The 27,336-nt window shown below is 39.2% G+C and overlaps 4 protein-coding genes and 1 long non-coding RNA gene across 5 annotated transcripts; all 5 read right to left on the bottom strand.

Moving 5' to 3' along the window:
* Positions 1-165: 165 nt before the first annotated feature.
* LOC149661085 (putative ATP-binding cassette sub-family C member 13) lies at positions 166-27,336 on the bottom strand. Its single transcript, XM_089843767.1, has 6 exons — positions 27,325-27,336; positions 27,144-27,281; positions 26,941-27,078; positions 26,721-26,779; positions 513-815; positions 166-370 (listed from the first exon to the last, which is right to left on the bottom strand). Exons 1-6 carry the CDS (start codon positions 27,334-27,336, stop codon positions 229-231), a joined length of 792 nt encoding a protein of 263 aa, XP_089699893.1. The 3' UTR covers positions 166-228.
* On the bottom strand, positions 5,591-6,788 carry LOC149661089 (uncharacterized). The gene is made up of 3 exons (XR_016369067.1): positions 6,666-6,788; positions 6,192-6,578; positions 5,591-6,105 (listed from the first exon to the last, which is right to left on the bottom strand). It is a non-coding gene; the product is annotated as an uncharacterized LOC149661089 (long non-coding RNA).
* LOC149661087 (multidrug resistance-associated protein 1-like) lies at positions 7,422-24,440 on the bottom strand. Its single transcript, XM_089843617.1, has 11 exons — positions 24,315-24,440; positions 21,308-21,398; positions 20,122-20,492; positions 18,949-19,116; positions 11,156-11,340; positions 10,805-10,910; positions 10,177-10,701; positions 9,394-9,758; positions 9,093-9,219; positions 7,844-8,613; positions 7,422-7,774 (listed from the first exon to the last, which is right to left on the bottom strand). Exons 1-11 carry the CDS (start codon positions 24,438-24,440, stop codon positions 7,663-7,665), a joined length of 2,946 nt encoding a protein of 981 aa, XP_089699743.1. The 3' UTR covers positions 7,422-7,662.
* On the bottom strand, positions 11,707-12,752 carry LOC149661088 (uncharacterized). Its single transcript, XM_089842484.1, has 2 exons — positions 12,593-12,752; positions 11,707-12,527 (listed from the first exon to the last, which is right to left on the bottom strand). Exons 1-2 carry the CDS (start codon positions 12,665-12,667, stop codon positions 11,736-11,738), a joined length of 867 nt encoding a protein of 288 aa, XP_089698610.1. The 5' UTR covers positions 12,668-12,752; the 3' UTR covers positions 11,707-11,735.
* On the bottom strand, positions 24,158-25,913 carry LOC149661086 (ATP-binding cassette sub-family C member 3-like). Its single transcript, XM_089842486.1, has 2 exons — positions 25,455-25,913; positions 24,158-24,992 (listed from the first exon to the last, which is right to left on the bottom strand). The coding sequence occupies exons 1-2, from the start codon at positions 25,668-25,670 to the stop codon at positions 24,777-24,779; spliced, it is 432 nt and encodes a 143-aa protein (XP_089698612.1). The 5' UTR covers positions 25,671-25,913; the 3' UTR covers positions 24,158-24,776.

The following is a 27,336-nucleotide window of genomic DNA, read 5'->3' as shown; positions in this document are numbered from 1 at the left end:
ATTTGAGTCTCAGTCCTAGTTTGGTGTGGAAAATGGCGCTGCCTTCTTGCAACAAAGATTGCGCAAGACCGGCCAAACCGTAAAGGCAAACGTAGAAAATTCCCTTCCACAAAGGATCTTCACTCGTCGAGTAGTCAATAATGGAACTGAAAACATAAGTGAGTAAACTAGTAAACTCGGTTACAAAGTTTACTTAATTCTATGAAGAGTGGACAACGACTTGCAATTTCACCCTCTATTAGAATCAGTTTTAAAGAAATTCAGAGGAATAAAAACATTCAGCTGAACATAACTGACCCACAGAAACAGAAAATGTGTTTGCTCATATGATTGAACCTTTCTGTACCCTTCAGTACGAGCAAAGAACAAACTGATAGCAACAAAGGAACCAAATTTCAAACTTAAAGTGAAAATTGTACGATCTCGCTCTTATTATTTGAATTTGATTTCCCAAAAAATAATCACTTATGTTATGACGTTTCTTATATGGCTAAAAAAGTGGAATTGTTTACCCTGTCAGAAGGGCGGGAGCTACGGACACTACGTCGGACAGAACTTGAAAGACCACTCCAGCAATTAAGCAAGGCCCGATTGTACTCAACAAGGGGAAAGCGATGGATTTGCTTCGATATTTAGTTTTGTTGCGTTCTTCCGAAAATCTTTTCATTTCCATTTCATCGCTAACACTATTTGTCTCATCTTGGGTCTTCCAATGTTTTTCGAAAAGGCGCGAGACCGTCAGCGCTCGTTCCGCGTCATTCAAGTCGTACACATCCGATGGCTCCTGGTTTTTCTTCCAACCTTTCCACAGGGCGCTACAATTCATTTGAAAGAAAAATAATTAAAGAGCAATGAGCTGCGCTGAAATAACTCCAAATAAGTGCAATATGAACAATTGAATGGGACTGGATTTACCTGGTAAGCCATGAATAAACCATGCGTGCACAAAACGATGCGTCATCTTCACTTGATTCCTTAAAGCAAAGCGCGGGTCCAGTGGATCCCCTACAAGGCGACATTCCTCCTGTACTCCCGTTTTGGCTTGGCAAAGGCTAGTGGGCGGGATTTATATGGGCACTTATAAATCCTGCCCACAAATGCCTCCTGCCTTCGCCAAGCCAAAACTGGAGTTCGTAAGGAAAGTCAACTTGTAGGGGATCCACTGGACCCGCGCTTTGCTTTAATGTTTTAAAATAATCACCATTTTAATATAAAAATTAGGTTTAGACACAAAAACCTTACAAAGCGCTAAATCGAGAACTTAAATTATATTAACAAATAATTGTGTGTAGTATTACCATTTTGACTTCGATTGCGTACTTTTGTTTTTCGTAGTGCGTAGAGGCGTCACTCATTGTGTGTAATACCAGGGTAACTACTACTAATGGGTAAATTACCGACTCAATTACCAGCCCGAAATAGTCATCTTTGTCGTTCTGAAATATTTCACGTCTTTATTATTTAACAGTAATATTATTGAGACATGTAAATGAAAAATTCAATTACTTGTGAATAGTATTTCAAGATGGTGGATCTCAGTGTAATAGTTTGCGTTAGTGTTAAGACGAACCAAAAACATGTCAGGATACCGGATAACACCGTACCACCCCCTCTGCCGTAAATTATGAGGAATAACGCCAAGATCTGCAACACGTAAGTTCAATTTAAATTATCGAAATGTTAATACGGTTTTTTTTTAATTTGCCTTACGTAAGTTCCAAACGAGGGGTTAGTCACTTGAATAATCAGGTGTACAAAACCGCAGAAATCGATTACTTGATTTCTAGAATTCTTTGAAAATCATCAGTAATCAAAATCATTTCTGCGGGTAATCAAAGGTAATCAGAAATCTCCGAAAATCACTGGAAATCACGTGAAATCTTCAGAAAATTAGAAATAATCACATGATTTACTAGTAATCTTTTGTAATCACCTCGGTAATCACGCCTTTCGTGAAATAATCACGCATAATCAATGGAGGAATTCGATAATCCAAAATAAAAATCATAATCAGTTGAAATAGAAATAATCACTGTATTCATCGAAATTCACGAGGAATCCAGTGGTAATCACGGCATTCACCAAATAATCACCGGAATTCATTGGAATTCAAACGGAAATCACAAGTAATCCGCGGCAATAACGGGAAATCAGTGTAATGATTATGGAAATCACCGAAAATAATCGTAATCACAGAAATCAAGGAATTCGTCCAGTAATCATAGGAATTCATATAAAAATTCAGAAATCAGTAATCAGGTGTACAAAATTTTGGCGAATGACTAGCCCCTCGGTTCCAAATTGAAGGACGACCGCTAAATTGTCAACGACTTCAAAATCGCCGTAGTATATTTGTTTACCAAATTTCAAGACGATAATTGCGGCCAGTAACAAAACCAAGAGCTGAAAACACAAAGCAAAACTGGAAATTTTCGTACATTTTCCTTTAAAATAATTACTGAGAGGAAAAATCAGTGCCGAAAATCCTCGCTCAAAATGGACTTACACTTTTCGTAATCGAAAGATGAGAACAACGGACGCTTCGCCACTCCGACTTCGCGATCAGCGCGACTTCCAAAGGAAGGAACACCCATAGTATCGCACACGGCACCCAGACCAGGATGGTCTTTTGAAAACAAGGAGTGAAGTCTGGATTATCAGTGTACCATGTCAAATTAGCGTCCTGTTAAAAATAATTACAGACTGAGACTAAATAATTAAACGCAAATTCCATGTTTTTTTGACTTTTGTCATGAAAAAGAGCTGTAGGTAACACTAAACACACTGTTAACTTAACATATTTAATTGGCTTCGATACTATATTATTGCTCTAAGGGAGCGGTAGCTCCCAAAGATGAGACTTCACACTGCCTCTAATGTGTAAGGATTTTTTACCTCTCCGTGTGACGTAGTCCAGGAGAGGTTCTGTAACGGCCGCGTCTGTCTGTGTGTCTGTCTGTCTGTCTGTCCGTTGTTACACCCACGTGAACGCGTTCGCAGTTTGCGTATCGGAGCAAACGTGTTCCCAATTTCCGGACCGCATTGACAGTTCACAGAAATTTGGAAAATTGTATTTCTCTCCGTTGGCTACTCTATACTTGAGTTCTCATACCACCATGTTTGGTCTTCGTCCATCCCATATAAACACCAGTCTGGTACTTTTCTGGCTTCCACCACCACCATCTTCTATTATTCGTCAATCCCACATTGACACCAGGCTGCACTTACACTGGCTTCTAACAACACCATCCACTGGTCTTCCGTCTAGTCCACATAGACACCAATCTGTATCTTTGGCTTCTAACACCACCATCCACTGGTCTTCCGTCTAGTCCACATAGACACCAATCTGTATCTTTGGCTTCTAACACCACCATCCACTGGTCTTCCGTCTATTCCACATAGACACCAATCTGTATCATTGGCTTCTAACACCACCATCCACTAGTCTTCCGTCTATTCCACATAGACACCAATCTGTATCATTGGCTTCTACTCCATTATCATCGTTTGGTTTTAGGATATACGCAGCGATCAGCTAGGGTTACGAGAAACGTCTAGCCTCCCTAAGGTGGGATCGCCACCAAAGGTTTTCGCAATTGCGCTTTTTCCTTACTATTACAATTTAAACGAATCGTATATATACCCCAAAATTTGAGGAAAGCGGGCAAGAGGGGTACCCTTCACTTTAAACGTCAATATTAGCAAAGTTTGAGATGATAATACGTATAACTTTATTTTAAACGATTTAACTATTATTAATGTTAATAATTGAAGATTAAAATAATTAAAAATAATTATATTTATTTAAATATTAAAGATAAACCTCTCGTGCAAAGAGAGAGATTAAATCATTGCCTCCTATATCTACCAAGGCCCGTGCATGCGATATATTTATTTTTTTTCCTCCTATATCTATCAAGGCCCGTACATGCGATATATTTATTTCATTGCCTCCTAAATCTATCAAGGCCAGTGCATTGTGATATATTTCATTCATTTCCTCCTATATCTATCAAGGCCCGTGCATTGCGATATATTTTTCAAGACAAAAACAAAATGGGAAGCTCATCTCAGAAACATATAGCGATTTCCACTGACTGCATTAGAGCACTCTAAGTGCAGTCTCGGCGCGTTTTCGTCCGCCACTGGGAACACGAGTGCAACACTCGCCCAGAATCGCGTTTTCCACTGACCCCAAAAACTGCCCGAGAATTGCTCTTTCGTGCTCCGAAAAATTCGACGGAGCGACGGTGCTCGAGTATGACGTAATAAAATTAAAATGGCGGACCACGCGGTATCTCACAGAAGACAGGCACTCGCTTATGCTTATGCATTTCTGGAATTTTCCTCTCAAAGTTCTGAAGATGAAGAATACGAGGTTTTTTACTTTAAAGATATTACGCCTCGTCCTAAAACCAATAATTATATCAGAGACGTTGTCAATCATTACTCAAAATAGATTTTTTGTAAATTAATTGAAATGTTAATTCTATTAATTGGTTTCAGCCCATTTGCGTCAAGATATACACACTTTATTACAATTTCGTCTCCGGCTCCAATTTTGATTATTCAGAGCGCGCTCGGACCTCTCGATCGTGTTCCACTGACGAAACTATACTCTCCAAAACTCGCTGAGGGCAGTTACGTCATCCTAACCCTGATAGCACTCTTTGGAGCAGTCAGTGGAAATCGCTAATAATAATTTCTTTTCTTTGTATATGAAATGAAAATATGCATAATATTGCGCTCCTTCTTTAATGGTATGAATCCTTGCCTGTCTATCAATATTTTACGTAGGAGTAATACGTTTTTAGCGAAGTCTAGAGAGGATAAACACAAGCGAGATTGTTTCGGAAAAAAAATACTGCTTCCACTAATGGGTTAATACTCCTTGTTACTGTTGTATAGAGTAATCACGATAAAAGCTTAAAAAATTACGAGAGGACAGACCTTTTTTATCCTCTTGTTTTATTCTTAATGAGAATATAAAACATTTATTTTGTATCAAAAAATATTTTTTGGTGCTAAGATTGCTTTAGAAAAATCCAAACGGTTAGGCATTGGCAGGGAGCACATTATCCAAAGGAGAGTCAGAGATAGAAGAGGGAAGGTACTTTATAACGGCCGGGCACCCTGGCTCTTACGCGCATCTGCCTCGGCGCACAGCCGAGGAGTAAGACGTCACGTGATCCTTTGAGAGGGAAATTCAAAAAGGGTAAACCCGAAAATACGGTTAGAGAGAGGCTAACATTACACACTAGACTCGACTAGAGATCAGCATTCAGCGTGGTTACTGTAGCTTTGTCTACGGTTAATTTACAATTTTTTATAATTTGTAAGCCTAATAATGGTTTCCTATAAGAAATGTTGTTACAAAAACTGTTACAATAATACGAAAAACTGTAGCCCCGATATTATATTCATTTCATTCCGGCATTCCCCAAACATAAAACCATATTTGACCTATGTAAAAGATGGATTATTTCGTATGGTAGAACTGATTTAACCACGGAAAAGATAAAAAGAACACATGTGCGCCCCTTGAACAACAGAGCAGTGTCCCAATGCCTCGAATTATTGCGACAGCTACGGTAATAACAATACTTTATTATAACCATATTTATTATTTTTCTTTGAATATTGAGAGGTTAAAAAATAAAACACTAGAAAGGGTCAGTAGATTAAAAACATGAAACAAATTTGATAAGTAACGTCGCCGAAGCACTATAGGCACGCACGCGGCACGCACGATTCGCGAAGCGGCTCGAGTATCGGAGTATCGCCGAGACACCGACACCGTAAAACTCAAGCCTCGGCCGTAATAATGTAAACAAACTTCTCTGACTTTTTTCTCTCTCGGTTGCGCCGATTGCGCATGTGCGCCACGCTCCTGGAGAGCCACTAGCACTGGTAACGTTTTTGAAAGGGGGGCTGACGGAGAATTCGGTCTCTCCGACTCTCCTCTATTTTCGTACTCACTGGCATTGGTTAAAAGACATGTGTAAGCTATTTGCAGAGATGATAATTGTTTTACATGTTTTAAATAAGACTGAAGCTTCCACTATTGTGTTTGTGCTCCTTGTTTGTTTGACTGAAAACCATCTAGGTGTAGATAACAGACAGACCAAAAATTTTAAAAATATATATTTTAAATATAATCTGATACGCCCACTTAGTTGAAAATAGACCTTTTAAATTTGCGGGAGCCATTCTTGAGAATTTTTCTTTGCTTGTCGGTTGTCAATTTATCTACCAGTAAATATTTGTGTTTGGAAGTTGGATATTAAGTCAAATTAAGTGGTTGTAAAGAGCCAGCAGGTTTTTGTCGCTTCTTTTTGTGAGTATTTGATTTTTCTATGTAAAATGGAGGAAAATAATGTTGAGAGTAAAGATGAAATGCGGAAACGCAAAGCGCGGGAAAGGATGAGGGCAAAAAGGTCGACGTTTTCATTGGATACTTAAGGTTATATAATCTTCTCGACACGGAGAGGTAATATTTTGGTTTTCCCAACTTGTCTTCATTTAAACTTATTATTTTAAGCCCAAAATCATTGACACACTCGAGAGCGCTACCCCTATATATTATTAGTATTATTATTAGTACAATCTACAAAAAGCTGCGCTTAGTTTGTTGGACCCGAAACTTAAAAAGAAAAACATACCCAAAATGGAGATTCACAAAATTTATCCAAAATGAAGGAACTCATTTTAAGATTATTAACAATGAAATATTTGCTAAAATAAAATAATTTGAGCAATTTATTTAAAAGCCAGTCGATGCTAACTAACCCTTTCAATGTTTTCGAATAAACCGTGACGTTCATGGCATAAAACAGTACATTGAAAGACCTTGATCAAGTCTCACTCGCAAAACACAAGTGGCTTTCAGAACGAATTCGTCTACATTGGAGCTGAATAACAAAATGCCAGACTTCACGAGATAAAATAGTTCATTTTGTCCTTATTTCTAGGGAAGATATTGTATGATAATCTTTGGATAGTTGATTAAAAACTGTATTTGTAGAACATAAAGAGTAAATGTTATTTTAATAATTCATCTTTGTAAAGATAGTCGAATCCTTGAATCAATAGACGAATTCGTTTCAACAGAAAGATACGATAGCTATAAATCTCAAATTACAAAAGATAACCATGTTAAGGCCGTGAAGAGTATATAGCTCCACTAAAACTAAATTCAAGACGGTGCACCTCAAGGGCAGATAATCAGTCCTGGATTTAGCAACTGGGCTTATCAGAGGTGACTTAATTATTCACTTATGGTGAAAATAAGCTTAATTAAATGAGACGAAATAATATAGAGCACAAAAATCTACAACGCATTAGACGTAGTGTTCAATTACGATAAGCGAGTGCCTGCAAAATGAAACTTTCAAACTTTTCATTTATAATTTTTTTCCATTAAAAAAAATTTATTATTATTATTTGTGCTGAAAAGTTTAACAATTTGCGTTGAGCAATTAAAGATCCAAGGATTATAGTTATCTTAACTATTTGAAACAATTAAAATGTCTATGTAAAGTACACCAAGTGACATTGTTGCATTAGTAGTAAAATAAATTATAAAGGTAGTTCGTAAAATTTGTAACGAACTGTATATAACATTAAACGTAAAGCATAGGTGATTAGTTAAAAGGTGATCTAGATTATTTTGGCATCTTTGGCCAAATCGTAGAACATTGATTGCTCTTTCTTCAAGAGGGCATCTGGAGAGTCGAATTCCGTAATTCGGCCCTGATCGAGAACCATCACCCTATGAAGAGTTAAACGACAACAAATTAGCCAATCATTTTAAACCGGGTTAATGGGAAAATAAACTAACTTGTCATAGTCCAAAATGGTGTTTATTCTGTGCGCGATGGTGATGATAGTAGAGTTGGCGAATTCCCTCTTGATGGTCTCTTGAATGAGATCGTCGGTGTCCATGTCGACCGAGGCCGTCGCTTCGTCCAAGATCAGGATCTTGGTGTTCCTCAACAAGGCACGAGCCAAGCAGGCCAACTGACGCTGCCCGACGCTCAGATTCTGTCCTCCTTCGGTCACGGGGTGATCTAGTCCCTGCTCGAGTGACGCCACGAAGGGCTTCAGGTGCGAGTGTTCCAGGACGGCCCACAGTCGCTGGTCATCTTTTTGTCCAAAAGGATCCAGGTTGAGTCTGAGTGTGCCCGAGAAGAGGACGGGCTCTTGGGGGATGATGGTCAGCCGCGATCTCAAATCGGACAAACCCAATCTCTCCACTTCCACTCCGTCTATGACGATCTGACCGCGCACCCCCTCGATGAGACGGAAGAGGGCCAGCGTCAGCGATGACTTTCCAGCGCCTGTCCGCCCCACCACGCCCACCTTCTCTCCGGCTTCGATCCTGACATCTATGTCCTTCAAGACCAAATCCAATCCTTCTCGGTATCTGGTGTTGTAGTCGTGGAATATGATTTGTCCTCGTTGAGGCCAGTCAGCTGGTGGTTGAGATTCTGGTTTCACCCACTCGGCCTCTGATTCCAAACGACAGTATTCGTCAACTCTTTCTATGGAGACGACATTTGATTCCAAATCCGTAGTGCCAGCGATAAACAGTTTCAAGAATTGCAAGAGCTGTGGGATCCAAATATACAAAACTAGATCTTAATTTATAGAAAATAAATAATTCTTCCACAAGATCAAAATTCAGGGCTCATTTTCAATTAGTCAATTAGATTTAAACATGTAATATCTTTCATAGATAAGACCTGAAAACAACTTTCATGTAAGGGTAATGGTGTATCACCAAAAGTATATAAGTTAAAACAAAAGTGTCGATCAAGAAGGATACCCAATTTCCTACGGTCCCATTTCCAGGAGGTCACCGTTTAGTGTAGTAGCAACAATTAAACGTATTCATGAAAAGTACCACAAAGCGGCCAAACTTGGTTCTATAATTTCATCTCGAGACACTCTTTGTTAATGCAGTAATTATTGGCCCTATTTATATCGACCCACTTTAGCGAGGTGTCACTATCAAGCTAGTATCAAGAGATTTTACCTTGTGGAAATGATTTTCATTTACTCTTTTCGTCTTCATTGGTAGCGCTTACCCGATCGGCATTAGCCAAGATCAATCCCACAAAATGAGATGGCAGAGTCCATTTGCTCGAAATTATGAAAACTGCGGTGCAAAACATCAAGCAATTTCCCAAGATATTGTAGCGTACTGTCAGCCATCTGGAAAGAAATTGCACTTTATTGATTAAGAGAAATGAGTAGTGACTTGGAATGCCAGCTTTGCTTTGCATCCACAGGTAAAAATGTAATGTATGTGCCGAAACGGCTCTCGGTCCACTACCGACCGTCGGTAGTGCTCGGTCCGAAACGAAAAAGACGCAATTATAAAACTACCTTTGAACCATGTTCATCATGTAATTAGCGGCAGTGCATTCGTCGATCAGTTTCAGGTAGTGTCCTTCGAAGTTCTCTCCGGCGTCACACGCCCTGATGACAGTGCTGCCGGCTACTGATCCACCCACGTGCGAAAACATGAAGGAATTTCTCAAGCTTGTTATTCGCTTGAATTGACGATTGCTCGACATCAAGAACCGCTGCAAAAGACATTGCACAATCTTCAGTTTAAATGCGATATTATAAAGTAGTTCCCTCCAGGAGTGGGCACGGTCAATCCGTCTGTAAGTTGTCCGTGCCTTCTGCAACATTTTGTCATAAATTGTATTAGTGCCTAAACTCTTTAAGCGGTTCAATAATTCAAAGAATTGCAGTTATTTTAATTTCGCGAGTGCTGGGCGGAGAAGTCTCAGTTAGTACAGTCGTGGCTCGAAGTCCAATTTCCCGTCTCCTTCAGCGGTTTTCTAAGCTTAAGAAACTTTCTTCGAAAAATCTTATAAAATTTCTCTTAACTTTAGGAAATATCGATAGTAAAATTGACTATGTTTAATCAAGAATACATAGATTTACTACAATCTATGTATTCCTGGTTTAATGCTCTGTTTTTCAATAGTCTAAGTTGACGTCCTCGAAGCTCTGAAATGCAACCATCTCCCAGATTATTAGAGATTCAAAGCGGCTACCCTTCAAGCTATGCTAATTCCGTGTTTAACCACAACAATTAGCAATTGATGGTGATGATGAATAATTATTTATGAATAGAGACTGAAATCGAGTTCCTACCTGAAGTAAAAGGTATCCAACGACAACAACAATGCACGGAATTATGAATAATGGTAAAAATATTGCAATTCCTAACGGATAAACTACTAAATATGTCAATCCTCTATAGGTTTTCAATATAACTGGAGGTAATTGCTGGTCGAGGGTGTCGATATCTTGGGAGAAACGATTCAGTATCCTTCCAACGGGGGTCGTGTTGAAAAAAGACATGGGAGAGCGAGATACGCTGCCGAGCATTTTCCCATGTAGACAGTTTGCCGCTCGTAGACAGCGAAAGACGTTCATTAGTGTGTTCAGAAATGTTAGAATGGATTGGCTTAGACCAAAAACGAATAAGATCACTATACGGATGGTTTTTAAGTTTGCGTTGGCTTTAAAATCTTCCTTGGAGTCCGCACACCACAGAGACAGCCAATACATTGACGCAAAATTAATGAATACACCACATGTAATTGTTGCTTCGATGATCGCACACCATGTTATACCATAGGCTTTAAAGTATTGTTTGTATTGTGATACGGATATCTGCAAATGAGCAATAACATTATCACCAGGAAAATGTGTAGAGTTTTACTTCTCAAGAAGCCAAGAAAGTCCAAACCCTGCTATTATATTAAAGAGCACATACGTGTCCTTCTTTGAGCGTTTCTTTAGTTATGAGTTTTGCCTCATCTTCATTCGAGACTTTTCCTTGGAATGCAAGATCAAGTCTTTCACCGTTCGTATTTACCGTTCTTAAAAAATTGTGTTAGCAAAATTCATAAATTAGTAAAGCGTGCTCAACTTGAAAGAACCAATTAAAGAAATTTAAAGTTATGGGCTAGATCTACAAACAGTACACACCACATCGTGATTGTCCACAATGAAATTTTCTAGGTTATATTGTACATTACATGGTTAATTTCTATTACTTAAATTTTTCCCTTTTCTCCTACGTACTGACGGTAGAAAGTGTTGATATAACTCCAAATTTACTCACGATCGTTCATCTTTATTCTCGTCGCTCATGTCACTCATGTGTTGCCCGAAATAATCTCTAGCCATTCCCTGACGACTCATGATTTCGTCATACGTTCCCCTCTCGATGATTCGTCCGTTGTTCATGAAGAAGATTTCGTCCACTTCTCGGATGAAGCTCAAGTTGTGCGTCACCAAAACTCTCGTCTGTAAAGATTGAATTGCTATTTGTCGAGCGAGTAAAAATTACCAATCAGAAGCAGTTTTCAAAAGCGATAGACTCAAAAGGGTTCATTTGCGATAGCAATATATTTTGATTGCTTTTCTAGCAGCTATTATTGAAGTTGCGCGTATTTAAATTAAAATATACCAGGCTTAAATAAATATCTATACATGAAATGTCAGCTTCAGCTTGTTTCATAGTAAAGACACCAATTACTTTCCAGCAGGCCCGGATCTAGCCAATGCGGGGCCTAGGGCAGATTGCTAACGCGAGGCCCCTGATTTTTTAGTATAAGTTAAAAATTCTATGTTTATTCACTAATATCGAAATCATTGACAAAATGCTAAAAATCATATTCAATACATTTTAATTGGTACTGCTAAATTGGAATTTTTCGGCATTTGGCATTAGCAAAGGACTTAATTATAGTTAGAAGATCCAATTCGTCCAGCAATTCATGTTCTACGCTTAATAGCGTTAAACTGTTCAATCTATCTTGTATCATTGTCGCTCTTTGCGCGGTTTTGATCCTTTTCAGTTTTGAAAAGGATCTTTCGCCACTGCAATTGGTGATCATAAGCGACAAGTAAATTCTGAGTATAATTTCAATATTGGGGTATGTTGATTTCAATTCATTTTGTGTAATAAAACGATACAATATTAATTCGTATTGCTCGTCTCCGGTTTCCAATTGGGAAGCAGCTTCCGATTTCAACAGGCTGACAAACTGAGTTAATTCGTCCACAAGGTTTTCCTCCAAATCTTCGGGATAAGTGTTGAGTAGACGATCTGATCCATGCTTTATTTCTCCTTCTGATAATGTCTTCAGGTTTCGAAGAAATCCAAACACATTCTCAACTGAACTGTACGCTGATCTCCGTTTTGTAAGTTCAGCAAGAATGTTACATATTATTGGTAGGTAAACTTGTGCCTGAAATTTTTCTGAAGCTGTCATAGTTTCCACCGTTGGGTCAACAATTGAACATGATGTCTTCTCAAAATATCTTCTATTGGGGATCTTCTTCCTTGTAATTTCTTCGTGATAAACATCACATCCAGTCAAATTCTTCGCTTCATTCTTGATGTCGATATACGCCGATTTGAGAGTTTTCACGAAACCATGCAATGAATCGTACAAACCACAGGCTGTGTTTAGATTCTGAGTAGCCGACTGTAAAGAAGCGCTAGTCATTTGAAATCTCTGCAAGGTGCGATCCCACAGTATTAACAAAATACCCGTCTCAAGTTTCCCCATATTGTTGAGTAAACCCCTGGGTTGTTGTCGACAATCGCTTTTTTGATTTTTGTCATTCGATATGTTAGTTAACACGTTTCTAACTGAAGCAAAACCTTGTCGAGCGGCTTTTGTGGCATCCGCGCGTGCAGACCAACGTGTTTCAGATAAATGTTTCAGAGTCAATGGTTTGACTTCACATTTTTGAAACCCAGCATTCAATAGGCTCCATCTGTTTGTCGACGCCGAAAAGAACGTGTACAAATTCTCCAAAAACATAAAAAATCGGCTAGCCTCTCCACAACAATTAGCTGCATTTAATCCGACAAGATTTAGAGAGTGAGCAAAACATGGAACGAATGATGCGTATGGACAAACATTCTTTACTCGGGCTTGTACACCGCTGTACTTTCCACTCATGTTGCTCGCGTTGTCGTAGCTTTGACCCCGACATTTTTCAAAAGGAATTTCGTAACTCTCCATAAATGAGACGAGACTTTCAAATATCATCTCACCGGTGTGACCGTCCATATCGAGAAACTTGACAAATCGTTCAATCGGACCAGTTGGCGTAACGTAACGAAGAATTAATGTTAGTTGATACACGTGCGAAATGTCGGGGGTAGAATCCAGCGAAATGGAGTAGTACTTGAACTTTTTTACTTCTTTAACGATGTGCTGAAGCAAATGATATCCAATAAGTTTGATAAACTCTTCCATGATTGTCTTTGACAAATACGAAACATGAGAATGCCCTTGGTTTGCATGTTTGTTAATGTGAGCGTCCAAGAAAGGGTCAAACTTTGCAATAAGCTCCAGTATGCCCAAATAGTTACCATTGTTTGGAGACCCAATCATTTCATCGGTTCCTCGAAACGGTAAGCCCTGCTGAGCAAGAAACTATTCGTTCCAACAAAGTCATCCAGTATTTTCGTTCGTTTTCAATTTGAATAACTAACGCTGAATCTACAACTTTTGCGTTTCCTTTGCCTTTTCGATTTAAAATGGACAGTATAGCATCTCTGTGCGGTTGAGTACCCTCATGAGTTTTAATTTCTGTATTTGCATTTTTCCAGTTTCGATAACCATCGGTGGAAAATAAGCAAGTTCGTAGATTCATCAACTTACAAGGAAAGCAGTAAAGCCTTCCATTAGTTGGTGAGAAGCAAAGCCAACTCCTTGGATAGCTTTCTCCTGAAGGCTCATGAACATGAGTAAAGTAGGACCTTTGGCATTGTCTTGGTGACTTTTTATTCTGATACAATTTCGCAGAGATGCTGAAGTCGGCATCTTTATGTTGACATTTTTCACTTCCTTCATAAATCCAGTAGTCCTGATCGATGTCTTTAATACTGGAAGGCCATGTTGCTATATCAGTTGAATATTGACAATCTCTGCTTGATTTTGACGGGATTGGTGGTGGCTGGTCAATAACTTCTTGAAAAGAAACCTCCAGGTCATCCTGGGCATGTGGTTCAAGTGGTTGCTCCACATTTTGAACTGAGGCATTCGATTCGACTTCGGAATTAGAATCTCCGGACTCCGGCTGGATGATTTCACGAAGTTCGGTTGCAGGTTCGCTAAAAAAGTCCGTCAATTTACGTGTTTTAGCAATAACTTCTTTTTGTTTCTTCTTTTTATCCTGATCAGCCTTCCGCTTAGTACTTCCAGATGCATAGTGACGCCCAATGTCCCTGTCTCTTGAAGCCATTACAAGCAATTAACAAGCTGAATTTACTCCCTATCCTCGAGGACTTTATTTCAGAATCTCGTCTGCTTATATTTTGATTCCAGTTTCCACCCACAATTGTTTCATGGCCTAATAGATCACGCATTCCCGCCTCACAAAACTGCTCGCGCATCGTCTGCATGGATTATGACCAATCACGAACGCTTGTAATTCTCGTTCTTGGAAAAGCTTTTAGTCCAGTTTTCATTGCAACATGGGCTTTCTATTTTCTACTATGTTCCCAATTATGTTAATTAACATAATTAATGTAATCTGAATTCTCGAACAGTTCGATTTATTGAAATAAACTTAATTTGCAAAAAAAATTTGCAATTCTGAAACGCCCCGGGGCATTTGATATTTAGCGGGGCCCCTCTCAACAGCGGGGCCCTGGGCAGCTGCCCCGTCTGCCTTATGGGCGATCCGGGCCTGCTTTCCAGACCCCTAAATTCAACTACTATGTGGATCAGGGCCGGATTAAGCAATTTTGCACCCGAGGCCAAGATAATATTCGCCCCCTTAAACCGAAAAAAAGGAACGGCAAAAGGAACAGGAAAATATGGTCTCGCTGAATTGGGTCTCGCCAATTTGGTCTCACTGATTTGGTCGCGGGGCTAATTGGTCTCACCGATTTGGTCGCGGGACCATTTGGTCTCGTGATTTTTTGGTCTCGGTTCAATTAGGTCTCGTGATTTTTTGGTCTCGGGACTATTTGGTATCGTGGTTTTACGGTCTCGGGAATATTAGGGCTCGTGATTTTTTGGTCTCGGGACTATTTGGTATCGGGACGGTTTGGTCTCGTGACTATTTGGTTACCTAATTAGTTTCAACCTTTTCCAAAACAATGGTCCCAATAATTCGTTGCCACCTTTTCCAAAATATTCTCCAATTAATTAGCTGCCACCTTTTCCAAAATATTCTCCTATTAATTAGTTGCCACCTTTTCCAAAATATTTTCCTATTAATTAGCTCCCTCCTTTTCCAAAATATTTTCCTATTAATTAGCTCCCTCCTTTTCCAAAATATTCTCCTGTTAATTAGCTGCCGCCTTTTCCAAAATATTTCTATTATTGCTGATAAATTGTTCGTGCTAAGAGGCGGGCTTTTCATACTCATATAAATTATCTTCTTACCTCCAAACAAGGTTGGGTTAGGTTCGGTTAGGTTAGGTTTGGTTAGGTTTGGTTAAATTTGGCTGGTTAAAAATATGCTGAAGGGGTGAAAATTTTTTTTTTAAAACGATACTTCCGCCTCCAGAGACCAATTTGTCCCGAGACCCAATTGTTCTGGGACCAATTTGTCCCGAGACCCATTTTCCCCAAGACCAAATTGTCCTGAGACCAATTTGTCTTAAGAACAAATCGACGAGACCAAAACGGCGAGACCAAATCGGCGAGACCAAATTGTCGCGGACCGAACAGCAAATGTTGCTAAGGGGGAATAGTTCAACTCAAAGCGCCCGGTGACCAGTACCACCTTGGCCCCCGCTCCCTTAATCAGGCCCTGATCTGGATTTAATGTGTCAGTTAATGGATTTGGCTTAGTTAATAAATTCCCTCAAATATGTTTATTTCCGAAAGATTATAAGCCCATTCAGGAAATGCGACTTTTTCAAGAAATTCGATGTATGAGTATTTAAAAAATTATTTTGAAAACCTGTTAAAATAGAGCTGGCCGAATTCAAATTGTTATCTCTTGTATAATGTCTTAGCAGGGCCTACTCCTCCCCGGTCTTAGCTTAGGGGCTTTTTAGTAACATAACGGAATTAGGAGGCATAAGATCAGACTGGAATCGCCACGTGTTTGAGCTGTCAAAAAGTTGGGCTCTTTCTATTTTGTTTCCGGTTTTTACCTCTCCGAGTGACGTATGTCACGGAGAGGTTCTGTAACGATCGTGTGTGTCTGTTTGTTTGTGTGTGTGTTTGTGTGTTTGTGTGTGTGTCTGTTGTTACACCCACGTGACCGCGTTCGCAGTTTCCAAATCGGAGCAAACGTGTTCGCCATTTCCGAACTGCTTTCACAGGTTCGGAAATGGCTCCTCTACTTGAGTTCTCACACCACCATCTTCTGGTCTTTGTCCATCCCACACGGACACCAGTCTGTACTTACTGGCTTCTAATCACCACCATCTTCTGGTCTACGTCCATTCCACTTTGACACCAGTCTGTACATACTGGCTTCTAATCACCACCATCTTCTGGTCTTTGTCCATCCCACTTGGACACCAGTCTGTACATACTGGCTTCTAATCACCACCATCTTCTGGTCTTTGTTTTGGTCCATTCCACTTGGACACCAGTCTGTACATACTGGCTTCTAACACCACTATCTTCTGGTCATTGTCCATCCCACATGGCCACCAGTCTGTACATCTGGCTTCTACACACCTTCTTCTGGTCTTTGTTTTTGTCCATCCCACATGGTCACCAGTCTGTACACCTGGCTTCTACACCACCATCTTCTGGTCTTTGTTTTTGTCCATTTCACATGGACACCAGTCTGCACACCTGGCTTCTACACCACCATCTTCTGGTCATTGTTTTTGTCCATCCCACATGGACACCAGTCTGCACACCTGGCTTCTACACCACCACCTTCTGGTCATTGTTTTTGTCCATCCCACATGGACACCAGTCTGCACACCTGGCTTCTACTCCATCGTCATCGTTGGGTTTAAGACATTCGCGGCGATCAGCTAGGGTTACGAGAAACGTCTAGCCTCCCTAGGGTGGGTTGTCCACGATAGGTTTTCGCAATTGCGGTTGTTCTTGCTTTTAGCTGTAGTTCGACACCCTTATATACTACCTATTTGAGTAAAGCGAAGCAACCGGCGTATGCTTCATTTCAAACGCCAATATTAGTCAAGTCTCTCAAGAATGTTTAATTGTTCTTTTTAAAAACGATGTAACGTTCAATAAGGCGAATAACTAACGAAGAAAATATTAAATATTAATTATATTTATTTTAATATTTAAGATAATCTTGTTTCTCAATTCAAAATTAATACGGAAAGAGTTAAAAAGCAGTCTATGTTTTTGTCTGTGTGTGTCCGTCCGTTGTTACAGTAGTGCGCTGCGTTAGAAGTTCGTTTTGTTTTGATGTGTAAAGAAATCCTACAGAACCATAATATTCCCTTTATCCTTAATATAAAGTGAATATGTGGAAATATTTTTCGTAATTATGATGCATTTAGTACCTTTGTAGCTTTAAAGCTCTATTTCATTTTGATATTCCAAAGTTGTTTTTAATATTATTATTTAAAATCGATGTTTATATATTACTTAAGCTATACTACATCTCTTTATAGCATAATCCTTTCTAAAGTGAATACAAGCACAACGCTACTATGTTGGTCGAATGAACTTTTATTTGTCAATAGGCCTAGTGAACCAAAAAGTAAACGCTTGGGTATGGTTTTCGTTTCTGTAATGCAGAGACATTAACGGTTCAGAGTGAGCCGAAAGTTAAATACACTTTTAAATAATTAGGCTTAGATTTTATAATCATGGTGGAAATCTGGGCTGCGTTCAGCAGAGCCCAGCGTTGATAGCAGTGTCCTACATTTTGACGTCACGGTGGTTCGCGCTGAGCTAGCGCGGTCTTCAAAGAAAATAATCGGCTTTTTGATTGACGTGACGTAAAACGCGTAGTTCTCAGCTTGGCGAAAAAACCATGGAGGAATTAATACAAATAGCTCTATGGGACTATAGCTATTTAATTGGCGTGAAACCAGTTGATCACGCGAGAATTTTAAGAGATATGTTAGTTTCTAATTTTAATTATAAAAGTTGTTATCTATCTCTATAAATATGTTATCATACAATTTTTGTTAAACCTTGGTACCTTGCACGCTTTATTGCGCTAGCGTCATTTATAAAACGCCGATGACCGGAGAAAAGCTATGACGACAGACCTCACCGGTAAACATTTCCAAAATCCGCTGTCTTTTTTGGTGAGCTCTGCTGAACGCAGCCCAGACCAGTGAAAGGTCTGATCGTAATCGGATAATAGCTTCATGTTTTCATGCTTTTTATGGTACGCATTTACTTTCAGTGTGTGTAGCCACAAATAAGCTTTGGTGTTATGTAACGTTAACAGTCATGTTGACAAACTAAGAAAATCGTTGAGATGAAACGAGAGGATAGTGTTTACATGGCAACCCTGTTGTGAATATGGCTTTGAACATAGAGGGCATACAGTTAAGGAGTAGAAAATTGGGGCTTTACAAACACGTAAAGGTAATATCCCTCCAAAGTTTTATCTCTTCATTTCCCGTTTTTCCCCCATCGGATGATTTTAATGTGTACAAGTATATCATTATTGGATGTAAAATGTCGTCTGATTTACAGTATATTTGCTATGCTTTGTACACTGCTTTAATATTTGATAAATTTTAACTTAAGAAACATTTCCATATGTGGGTAAATAAATTTGTAAGTAGTCGTCTTGACTCTGAGAGGTAATATTTTGGTTTTCCCAACTTGTGTTTAATTAAATTATAGGGGGTCAGAATTTTTTTAAATTTTAAATAGCTTTTCTAAAACAATCTGTTTACTAACGATTTAATCGTCGAAACTTCATTTAGATGCTGAGCGCTTTCATAGAAAATGTAAGAGTAGCGTTATTTACTTTCTTTCGAAGAAATCCCTTTGGTCCGATGACTTCGTTGAAGAGATGTTTGGCCACGTGCGAGTCAACCGCGCCCAAAGGGTCATCAAAGAGATAAACATCGTCATCGCGATAAATTGCTCTGGCCACGTTGACCCTTTGCTTCTGACCACCACTCAAGTTGATACCCTATAATGTAGAATTTGTAAAAAAACACATTACTAACGAAAGCAGCCATCGATAGAACTATCTTTATTAATAAACGTCCTTAAGAAGCCACGAAGAACAACAACCTTTAGTCTGTTTTTAAAACAACACCGTCCTTACATGGCAATGTCATAAATCATTAAGAAGTAGGAAAGGAGACGTGTTGTGGGGTAAACCAGTATTCTACTCCGCGAGCCTAAACTTCCACAATGTTAGAATGGAGGTCGAAAGGGATTAATTTGATTCCTCTCTCCAACACAAAATGCACCAATTACAAAGAGTCTCGTACAGTTTGCGCAATTATTGGCGACGGATGTTCTTTCCTTTTTCCTTATCAAGTTCTCACGAAAGAGTAGTTCGTACTGCGAGTTATTACATAACCACAAGGAATAAACATTCCACCCATGAGAGTCAGGCCACCCCATATACACTTCTCTCATGTATATGCTGTTCGTGGCTTGGCGGAGCCACTTGGGATATAAAAATCTCTTGTATTTTTGGTGCCCCATTTCTCTTAGGAGCTGACGTAAAGGAAGGGGTTCCACCAAAGACCTATTGATGGACACTAAAGAAGAAGAGAGTCTGCTTATAGTATATTTACTTCTCTTCGAGAGAAATGTACCACAAAGCGGGGTTAGTGTAACGTCATTCTTCCCAACATCGGATCATTTAGTGCAAGGTTACTAAACCGAATCACATACACGATAAATAGTTCCTTCATCATTACTCTATTAGCGTTTAAATATTTGGCAAGACGCACTTTTGCATTTTTGTCCCTCGTCAAGACGAGGTTTGTGGGATGAATGCTGGGATTTAATGCCAAACAATTATAGAATTCACCTTACGGTGCGATGCCCATTTGTAGTTTGATGAGCGGGAAAGCAAACTTAAAGGGTGAGCCTGGGAAGAATGACGTTACATAACTGAAGTATTAAGAGGATACAGAGTGTCATCCTTCTTCTATTATCCCCTTCTGATAATACGTACTCTTTCACCGATCTCTGTTTCGTCGTCAGCGGGTAACTGGTCAAGGTCTGGTTGTAGGGCGCAAGCGCGTATGACGGTGTCGTATCTTTCCCGGTCCATGTCGTCGACGAAGAGTATGTTCTCTCTAAGTGAGGCGTTCTGGATCCAAGGTTGTTGAGTGACGTATCCCACTCTCCCGGCCACTCTCACCTCCCCCTTCACCTTCTGAATCTCGGAAACCAGAGCGGACAAGAGGGAAGACTTGCCACAGCCCACCGGACCCACCACGGCCACCAACGAACCGCGGGACACATTAAAATTGATGTCCTGAAGAGAGGTAGCTGCTTCGTCTTCCAGATTCCAATGAAACGTTCCCTTCTGAATCTCAATTCCTGAAATTTTCTTTGAAATAATTTGTCAAATTTGACCAATTACGAGTTCAGAAATATCTGCAAACAATCTAAAACGCAACTAAAGGCTTTCATCTTTAAGAACGACATGCTAATGACTTATTTTGCAAATAAGATTTTTAAATTAGGTAGTTGCGTCTTTGCAGGGTTTCCTTCAAAAATTGATTCTTTGACCATTTCTTTTGACCCGCAGTATAAAGCCATAACAAAGCTAATATGGGAATAAACCCGATTATAGGATGATATTTTCCATTTATAGCAACGCCCAGGATTGGTGGATTGAGTTCTGAAGATGTTCCTTCAATTGTCTCTTTGTCCGTGCTCAAGTTCGCGCTTTTACCAGAAGTTCACTAAATAAGCCTAGGAAGCAAACAATTACAATAGCTGATACAGCGTACGTCTCTGCTGGGGTAAGAACTTATTTTAATTCGATAGATGGGGTTAGTTTTTTCCCTCTTACCCGTGCCTGTTTGAAATCACTAGCTCCTCTATTGGAAATATTTCCTCACTTGAGTGGGGCGTGGTTTCTACAACCAATTGATGATTCTCTCCCTTATAGGGCAAATTTTGGTGTACGAGTCGCACCTAATCTGAAAGTCTGAGGAAAGTTATCGCGAGGTGGCGAATGTGCCGTTCTTCTTCAGTGGCGAGAGAAGAGTCCCAAACCCCCACCATTGCTTACTTCCAAGGCTAATTTAATGGACTACTGTTTAAAAACATCCGCGTGTGTAGCTGCCGGAAATAATAAGCGACAAATCTGTATTTTTTTTTTACGGGTCCCTGAAAAAAAAACATACCAAATTGAGCGTCGCTAGCCATCTGCTTTACATAATGCTTGGTTTCCCCATGATTCATCAAGTTTGCAATTCTTCTTACCGAGACGTGTGTCTGTAATGAATTACTTAGTTAATTAGCGTTATTTTGGCATGTTTTAACTAAAGATAAGGTCAACGTGAAAATCCAGTAAGATTCTTTTTCTAAAAATAACACCTCTTTCTTGCAAAATGTTTTGTACTAAAACATGAAATTAGTTGCTGTTATTTTAATTTCTGCTTCAAAACTTTCGAATGATACATAATATCAAAAGTCTATAAAACCCCCCTTACATGAAAACCGAAGTCTCGATCAAGCAGGCGAAAGGGTGTCAACATGAATTTAACCTCTTTTAAGCCGCCCTACTTCTAGTCACGGAAATTGGATACATCCACGAGAGATATGCCTAGGCCTATTTACTGTACCAGAGTTTCTTGTGTTTTGGTCGTAATGAAGACTAAAGCGGTAATATTGTTCCCTGAATTAAGGTGCAAATAGCGAGCGAAAAAATAACAGTCCATTAGTTAATTCCATTGGCATATTCAATGGAGTAATTTTGATGGATTGAGAACGAAATGCTCTTTAAAATTGCATTAAGTGCATATATGTCTAATCAGGAATGTATGCCTGTATGGTGGGGGGTTGGAATGGCTAAAGGGGCTCCCGGTGTTCCCTTGATGGTGGAAACATATGGCGAGGCCTTATTTATTTTTTTTTGAAAAGTGTAGCTCCTCCCCCATCGTCGGCTTAGCCATCTCCTGAAGGCGGTAAATGTCTAGTCGTTTCAAACTAGGGACCGAGCTGATAGAGGGTGGAGTTAGCGGAAGAATTTTTACTTTTTTGGCAGCCAATGAAAATATTTAAGTGGGAGATAATCGTATTTCGTCAGTCTATGACGTCGCGTATATAAAATAAGCCACGCCAGATGCTTCCAAGATCATTTCACACCTATTATGATTTTGATCTTAGCCATTCCAACTCCCCTCCATTCTTTCCTAGTCTAATATTGATCCATGGTGGCAGATTGCTCGCAGCCAATGGAAAACGGCGTAAGATATTTTAAATCTGGTAATCACGGCTATAAATGTTTTTAGGGTTGGTTGGTTTTTACCTCTCCGAGTGACGATGACGTCACGGAGAGGTATTACACTGGACGTTTCTGTGTGTCTGTCACCGCGTTCGTAGTTAGCAAATAGGAGCAAACGTGTTCGCCATATCCGGACCGCGTTCTCGTGAGTTCACAGAAACCAATATTGGTTTCTACTCCTTTATTATTGATAGGGTTAAGATGTACACGGTGATCGGCTAGGGTTACGAGAAATGCCTAGCCGGACAATGTCAGGGCTTCTACCAAAGGTTCACGCAATTGCGAGTTTTCTTTTCATTTACTGTGAATCTATCGCCTTATATACCCTAAATTTACAAAAATTGTTAAAGAGGCATACGCTTGAATTCAAACGTCAACAATAGCTATGTTTAAAGTGCTTTTATAACGTTTCTTAAAACGACTTAACTAGAATTACTGACGATTAAAAAATAGCAATTATATTTATTTATTTAATTATTTGAGAAAAACATCTTAATTGGGTAGAAAGCTCTCGTTTCGACTTGGAGAGGCTTATTTTGGTGGTTCACGGGTAGTTGGGCGGTTTTCAAAAGAGCGTTATGAAATAAAGCGGTTCCCAAAACAGCGGTTTGCAAAACCGCGTGGAAGCAAAACCGCGGTTGCTGTTTCCGCGTTTCTCAATACAGCGCCATTTCCCAAAACAGCGGTTGCTGTTTCCGCCCAAACTGTGATTGATAGGGAGGGAAATCTCTATTATATTAAGTATATAGAACAATATTATGCAATATCGGAAGTAAATATAAAATATAATTTTTTTTGGAAAAGGCATATTATTTTGGGAAGTCAATGAAGATAAACAACAATATTTTGGAAAAGGCGTACGAAACAACGCTCGAGATATAAACGCTGTAATCAAAACGCGCTAAAACGAGAAATGGCTATAATGGCAAACGCGTTTATGAAAAAGCCGCTTTGGACAATGCTGTTTTGATAACACGCCCAATCGATAGCATACCTATTTTACCTATTTGGGTTTCCCAACTTGTTTAAATGGAAGTTATTATTTGCGTTTCCTTCATATTAGAGTTACGACATTTTGCAAAAGACATTATGTTCCCTGAAAAATCTATCCAGTTAAACAATTTAATTCGCGTAGAGTACGCAGTCGCACACTGACTCTACCCGATGAAACCAAAAACGGATTTATGGGATAAGAACGTCGGATCATAGCTTTAGCCTCTAGTACCATCCTCGCATACTTTATTGAGAAACTTCGTCTGCTTATATTTTGACTCCACCCACAAATTCGATCTCTAGAAGTAGCTATATACAGAATTTGTGGGTGGAGTCAAAATATAAGCAGACGAAGTTTCTCAGTAAAGTATGCAAGGATGGGGAGTGAATTCGCTAACTCCGACGTTCTTATCCCATAAATCCGTTTTTGATGAAACGGTCAGTAGTTCAACATAGGTAAACTAAGTCAAAAAAAAAACATTCCAATTGACGTATATAAGCAGACGAAGTTTCTCAGTAAAGTATGCAAGGATGGGGAGTGAATTCGCTAACTCCGACGTTCTTATCCCATAAATCCGTTTTTGATGAAACGGTCAGTAGTTCAACATAGGTAAACTAAGTCAAAAAAAAAACATTCCAATTGACGTAGCTAAAACTGTCTATGACTGGCGAGAGCTCGACTTGCATTGATTTCTACAATAATTGGGTGGCAGCCACATACAAAGGTGGGAAACCGTAACGTTTTGTTATATCATATAGGATATATTTTTGATAATTAGTCAAAATTATGTACCGAAACACGCCAAATTGTTTCAATTTTTCAAAAATCCAGACACTTTCAAAGCTTAGATTATCGGAAATCACTTAATATATTTAGTAAAAGAAGCAAATAGTAGATTTTTGTTTCTTACCAAAACTAGAGTATTTATTAAATCCGGAAACGTAAGCATTGACGCCGCTAATAATCGTACCAACTGAAAGGAAACGAAAGCTTTCCTCGAGGTAAGAACGTTATCGTCATCAATTAATACGTACATGGCGAAACACGGTGACGTAATCTGAATATTTAGATACAATAGCTGTAGGAACTTTAATTCAATATGGAGGTAAAAGAATGTGTAAGTGCTGAAGTTGTTCAGCAAAATACTAAATAGTTAATAGTTAGATTACGACCAACAATAAAACCAACTTCAACCCGGGTTATTTCACCGCTGAAATGGTGCCTTTCTTGAGTATGGCGAAAAAGTAGAGATTTCAGGGAAATCTACCTTTTAGAGTAGATGAGAAAGTTGGAGAAGAAGCTAATAGGCGTAAGTATAGCTGAAATCTCTACATTCCCCCCTTATCGATATTAATCTACTTCTTGTAATTTTTTATGGTCGTACCAAAACAGGTATGAGAGCAGTTATAAAATTGTTCATTGCTTGGAAGAGGCCTTGTTTCTTCATAAGTGCCATTTCTTTCTTCCTGATATCAAGAACAATTCTTTGGAATGATCTCTCCCAGGCGTACAACTTCAAGACGCAGATTCCGTTCAAGATTTCGCTCATCATTTTCATTCTTTTGTCCTTCAGCTTCATCAGCTCAACCTAATAAAAGAGAAAAATACAGAAACTTCAAAGTTTATATTCGCCTAAATAAAGCGCATCAGCCGAACTGTTGTAGCTTAAAGGGTCTGTAAAAATGTATCCTCGGGTGGGTCATAAATGTGGAGTCTTTGTTTCCTGGCGTCACGTGGTGCCTGTGACGTATTTCAAATAATTTTTACTCACCCGCCGATGCCTTCTTTACAGTCTCTAACACGCGAACGTATGAATTAAAAAATACCCAGCTTTGCAGGGACGCGTGCGCAGACGCGGGTGGAGAGATTACCTTCCAACTTTGCTATTTCCAACCAGGAACCTTTTTTTTTCGAATGTGAACATTTCAATAGACTTATTTTTATAAATAGCTATAAACATTTCATTGATGAGTTCAACTGGGGATTCTTATTAATTTATGCGTATGGTTTCGATTAAGGTCTACTGGTGTTTTAATTGAATAATATTTACCTGAAATTCTTTGTGTTTCTTGGTGCTGAGATAGTTCAGTGGAAGAAGAACGACAATAGGTACGATGCCAGCAAAGGCTGAATAGCCCAGTTCTTGATACATGAAGGCGAAACACAGTACTGTTTGTACTGGGACAGACCACAAGAGACCCAGTTGCGGCGACAGAATTTGAAATCTGTTCGTGTCGACGTACATCGTGTTCAGTATTTCACCCATTGTCAAGTCACGTCGATCGCTGCTCGTCAAGCGAAATATCTGTTTCAACGAATCTCATTAATTTCCTAACGTCATACTATCACGAAAACACGAACTTACTTTTTTTGTACAGAACGTGCATGGTGGCGGATTTGAGTCTCAGTCCTAGTTTGGTGTGAAAAATGGCGCTGCCTTCTTGCAACAAAGATTGCGTAAGACCGGCCAAACCGTAAAGACAAGCGTAGAATATCCCCTTCCACAAAGGATCTTTGCTCGTTGAGTAATCAATAATGGAACTGAAAACATAAGTGAGTAAACTGGTTAACTCGGTTCCAAAGGTTACTTAATTCTCTGAAAAGTGGACAACCACTTGCAATTTCACCCTCTATTAGAATCGGTTTTAAAGAATATTCAGAGGTATATAAACATTCAGCATAACATAACCGACCCACGGAAACAGAAAATGTAATTGCTCATGTGAATGGACCTTTCTGTACGCTTCAGTACGAGCAAAGAAAAAACTGACAGCAACAAAGGAACCAAATTTCACGCTTTAAGTGAAAACTGTACAATCTCGTTCTTATTTTTTGAATTTGATTTCTCACAATAATCACTTATGTTATGACGTTTCTTATATGGCTATAAAAGTGGAATTGTTTACCCTGTCAGAAGGGCAGGACCTACAGACACTACGTCGGACAGAACTTGAAAGACCACTCCAGCAATCAAACAAGGCCCGATTGTACTCAACAAGGGCCAAGTGATTGACTCTCTTTGATATTTAGTTTTGTTGCGTTCTTCCGAAAATCTTTTCATTTTCATTTCATCGCTAACACTATTTGTCTTATCCTGGGTCTTCCAATGTTTTTCGAAAAGGCGCGAGACAGTCAGCGCTCGTTCCGCGTCATTCAAGTCGTACACATCCGATGGCTCCAGGTTTTTCTTCCAACCTTTCCACAAGGCGCTACAATTCGTTAAAAATTTAAAAGAAAAAGATTTTAAGTGCGATGAGCTGCCCTGAAATAACTCCAAATAAGTGCAATAAGAACAATTGAATGGGACTAGATTTACCTGGTAAGCCATGAATGAACCATGCGTGCACAAAACGATGCGTCATCTTCCCTTGATTTCTTAATGTTTTAAAATAATCATTTTAGTTAATTAATTTTAATAGAAAATTTAGGTTTAGACACTAAAACCTTACAAAGCGCTATATCGAGAACGACAAGCGAGAATTCTAGAACCATTGTCGAACTTATACTACAATAACAAAAACTGTGTGAAGTATTACCATTTTGACTTCGATTTCGTACGTATGTTTTTCGTAGTGCGTAGAGGCGTCACTCATTGTGTGTAATACGAGAGTAACTACTACTAATGGGTAAATTACTGACTCAATTACCAACCCGAAATAGTCATCTTTGTCGTTCTGAAATATTTCACGTCTTTATTATTTAAATATAATTAAGATATGTGAATGAAAGCTTCCCTTACTTGTGAATAGTATTTCAAGATGGTGGATCTCAGTGTAATAGTTTGCGTTAGTGTTAAGACGAACCAAAAACATGTCAGGATTCCGGACAAGACCGTACCATCCCCTCTGCCGTAAATTGTGAGGAATAATGCCAAGATCTGCAACACGCGACTTCAATTAAAATCATCGAAATGTTAATACGGTTTTCTTCAT

The sequence above is a fragment of the Phalangium opilio genome, unplaced genomic scaffold, assembly GCF_054372755.1.
Source record: "Phalangium opilio isolate 3A_F unplaced genomic scaffold, DU_Popi_V2 ptg000070l_1, whole genome shotgun sequence".
Taxonomy (NCBI): Eukaryota; Metazoa; Arthropoda; class Arachnida; order Opiliones; family Phalangiidae; genus Phalangium; species Phalangium opilio.
Note: the sequence above shows the minus strand (reverse complement) of the source record. Positions and strands in the feature narration are given on the sequence as shown.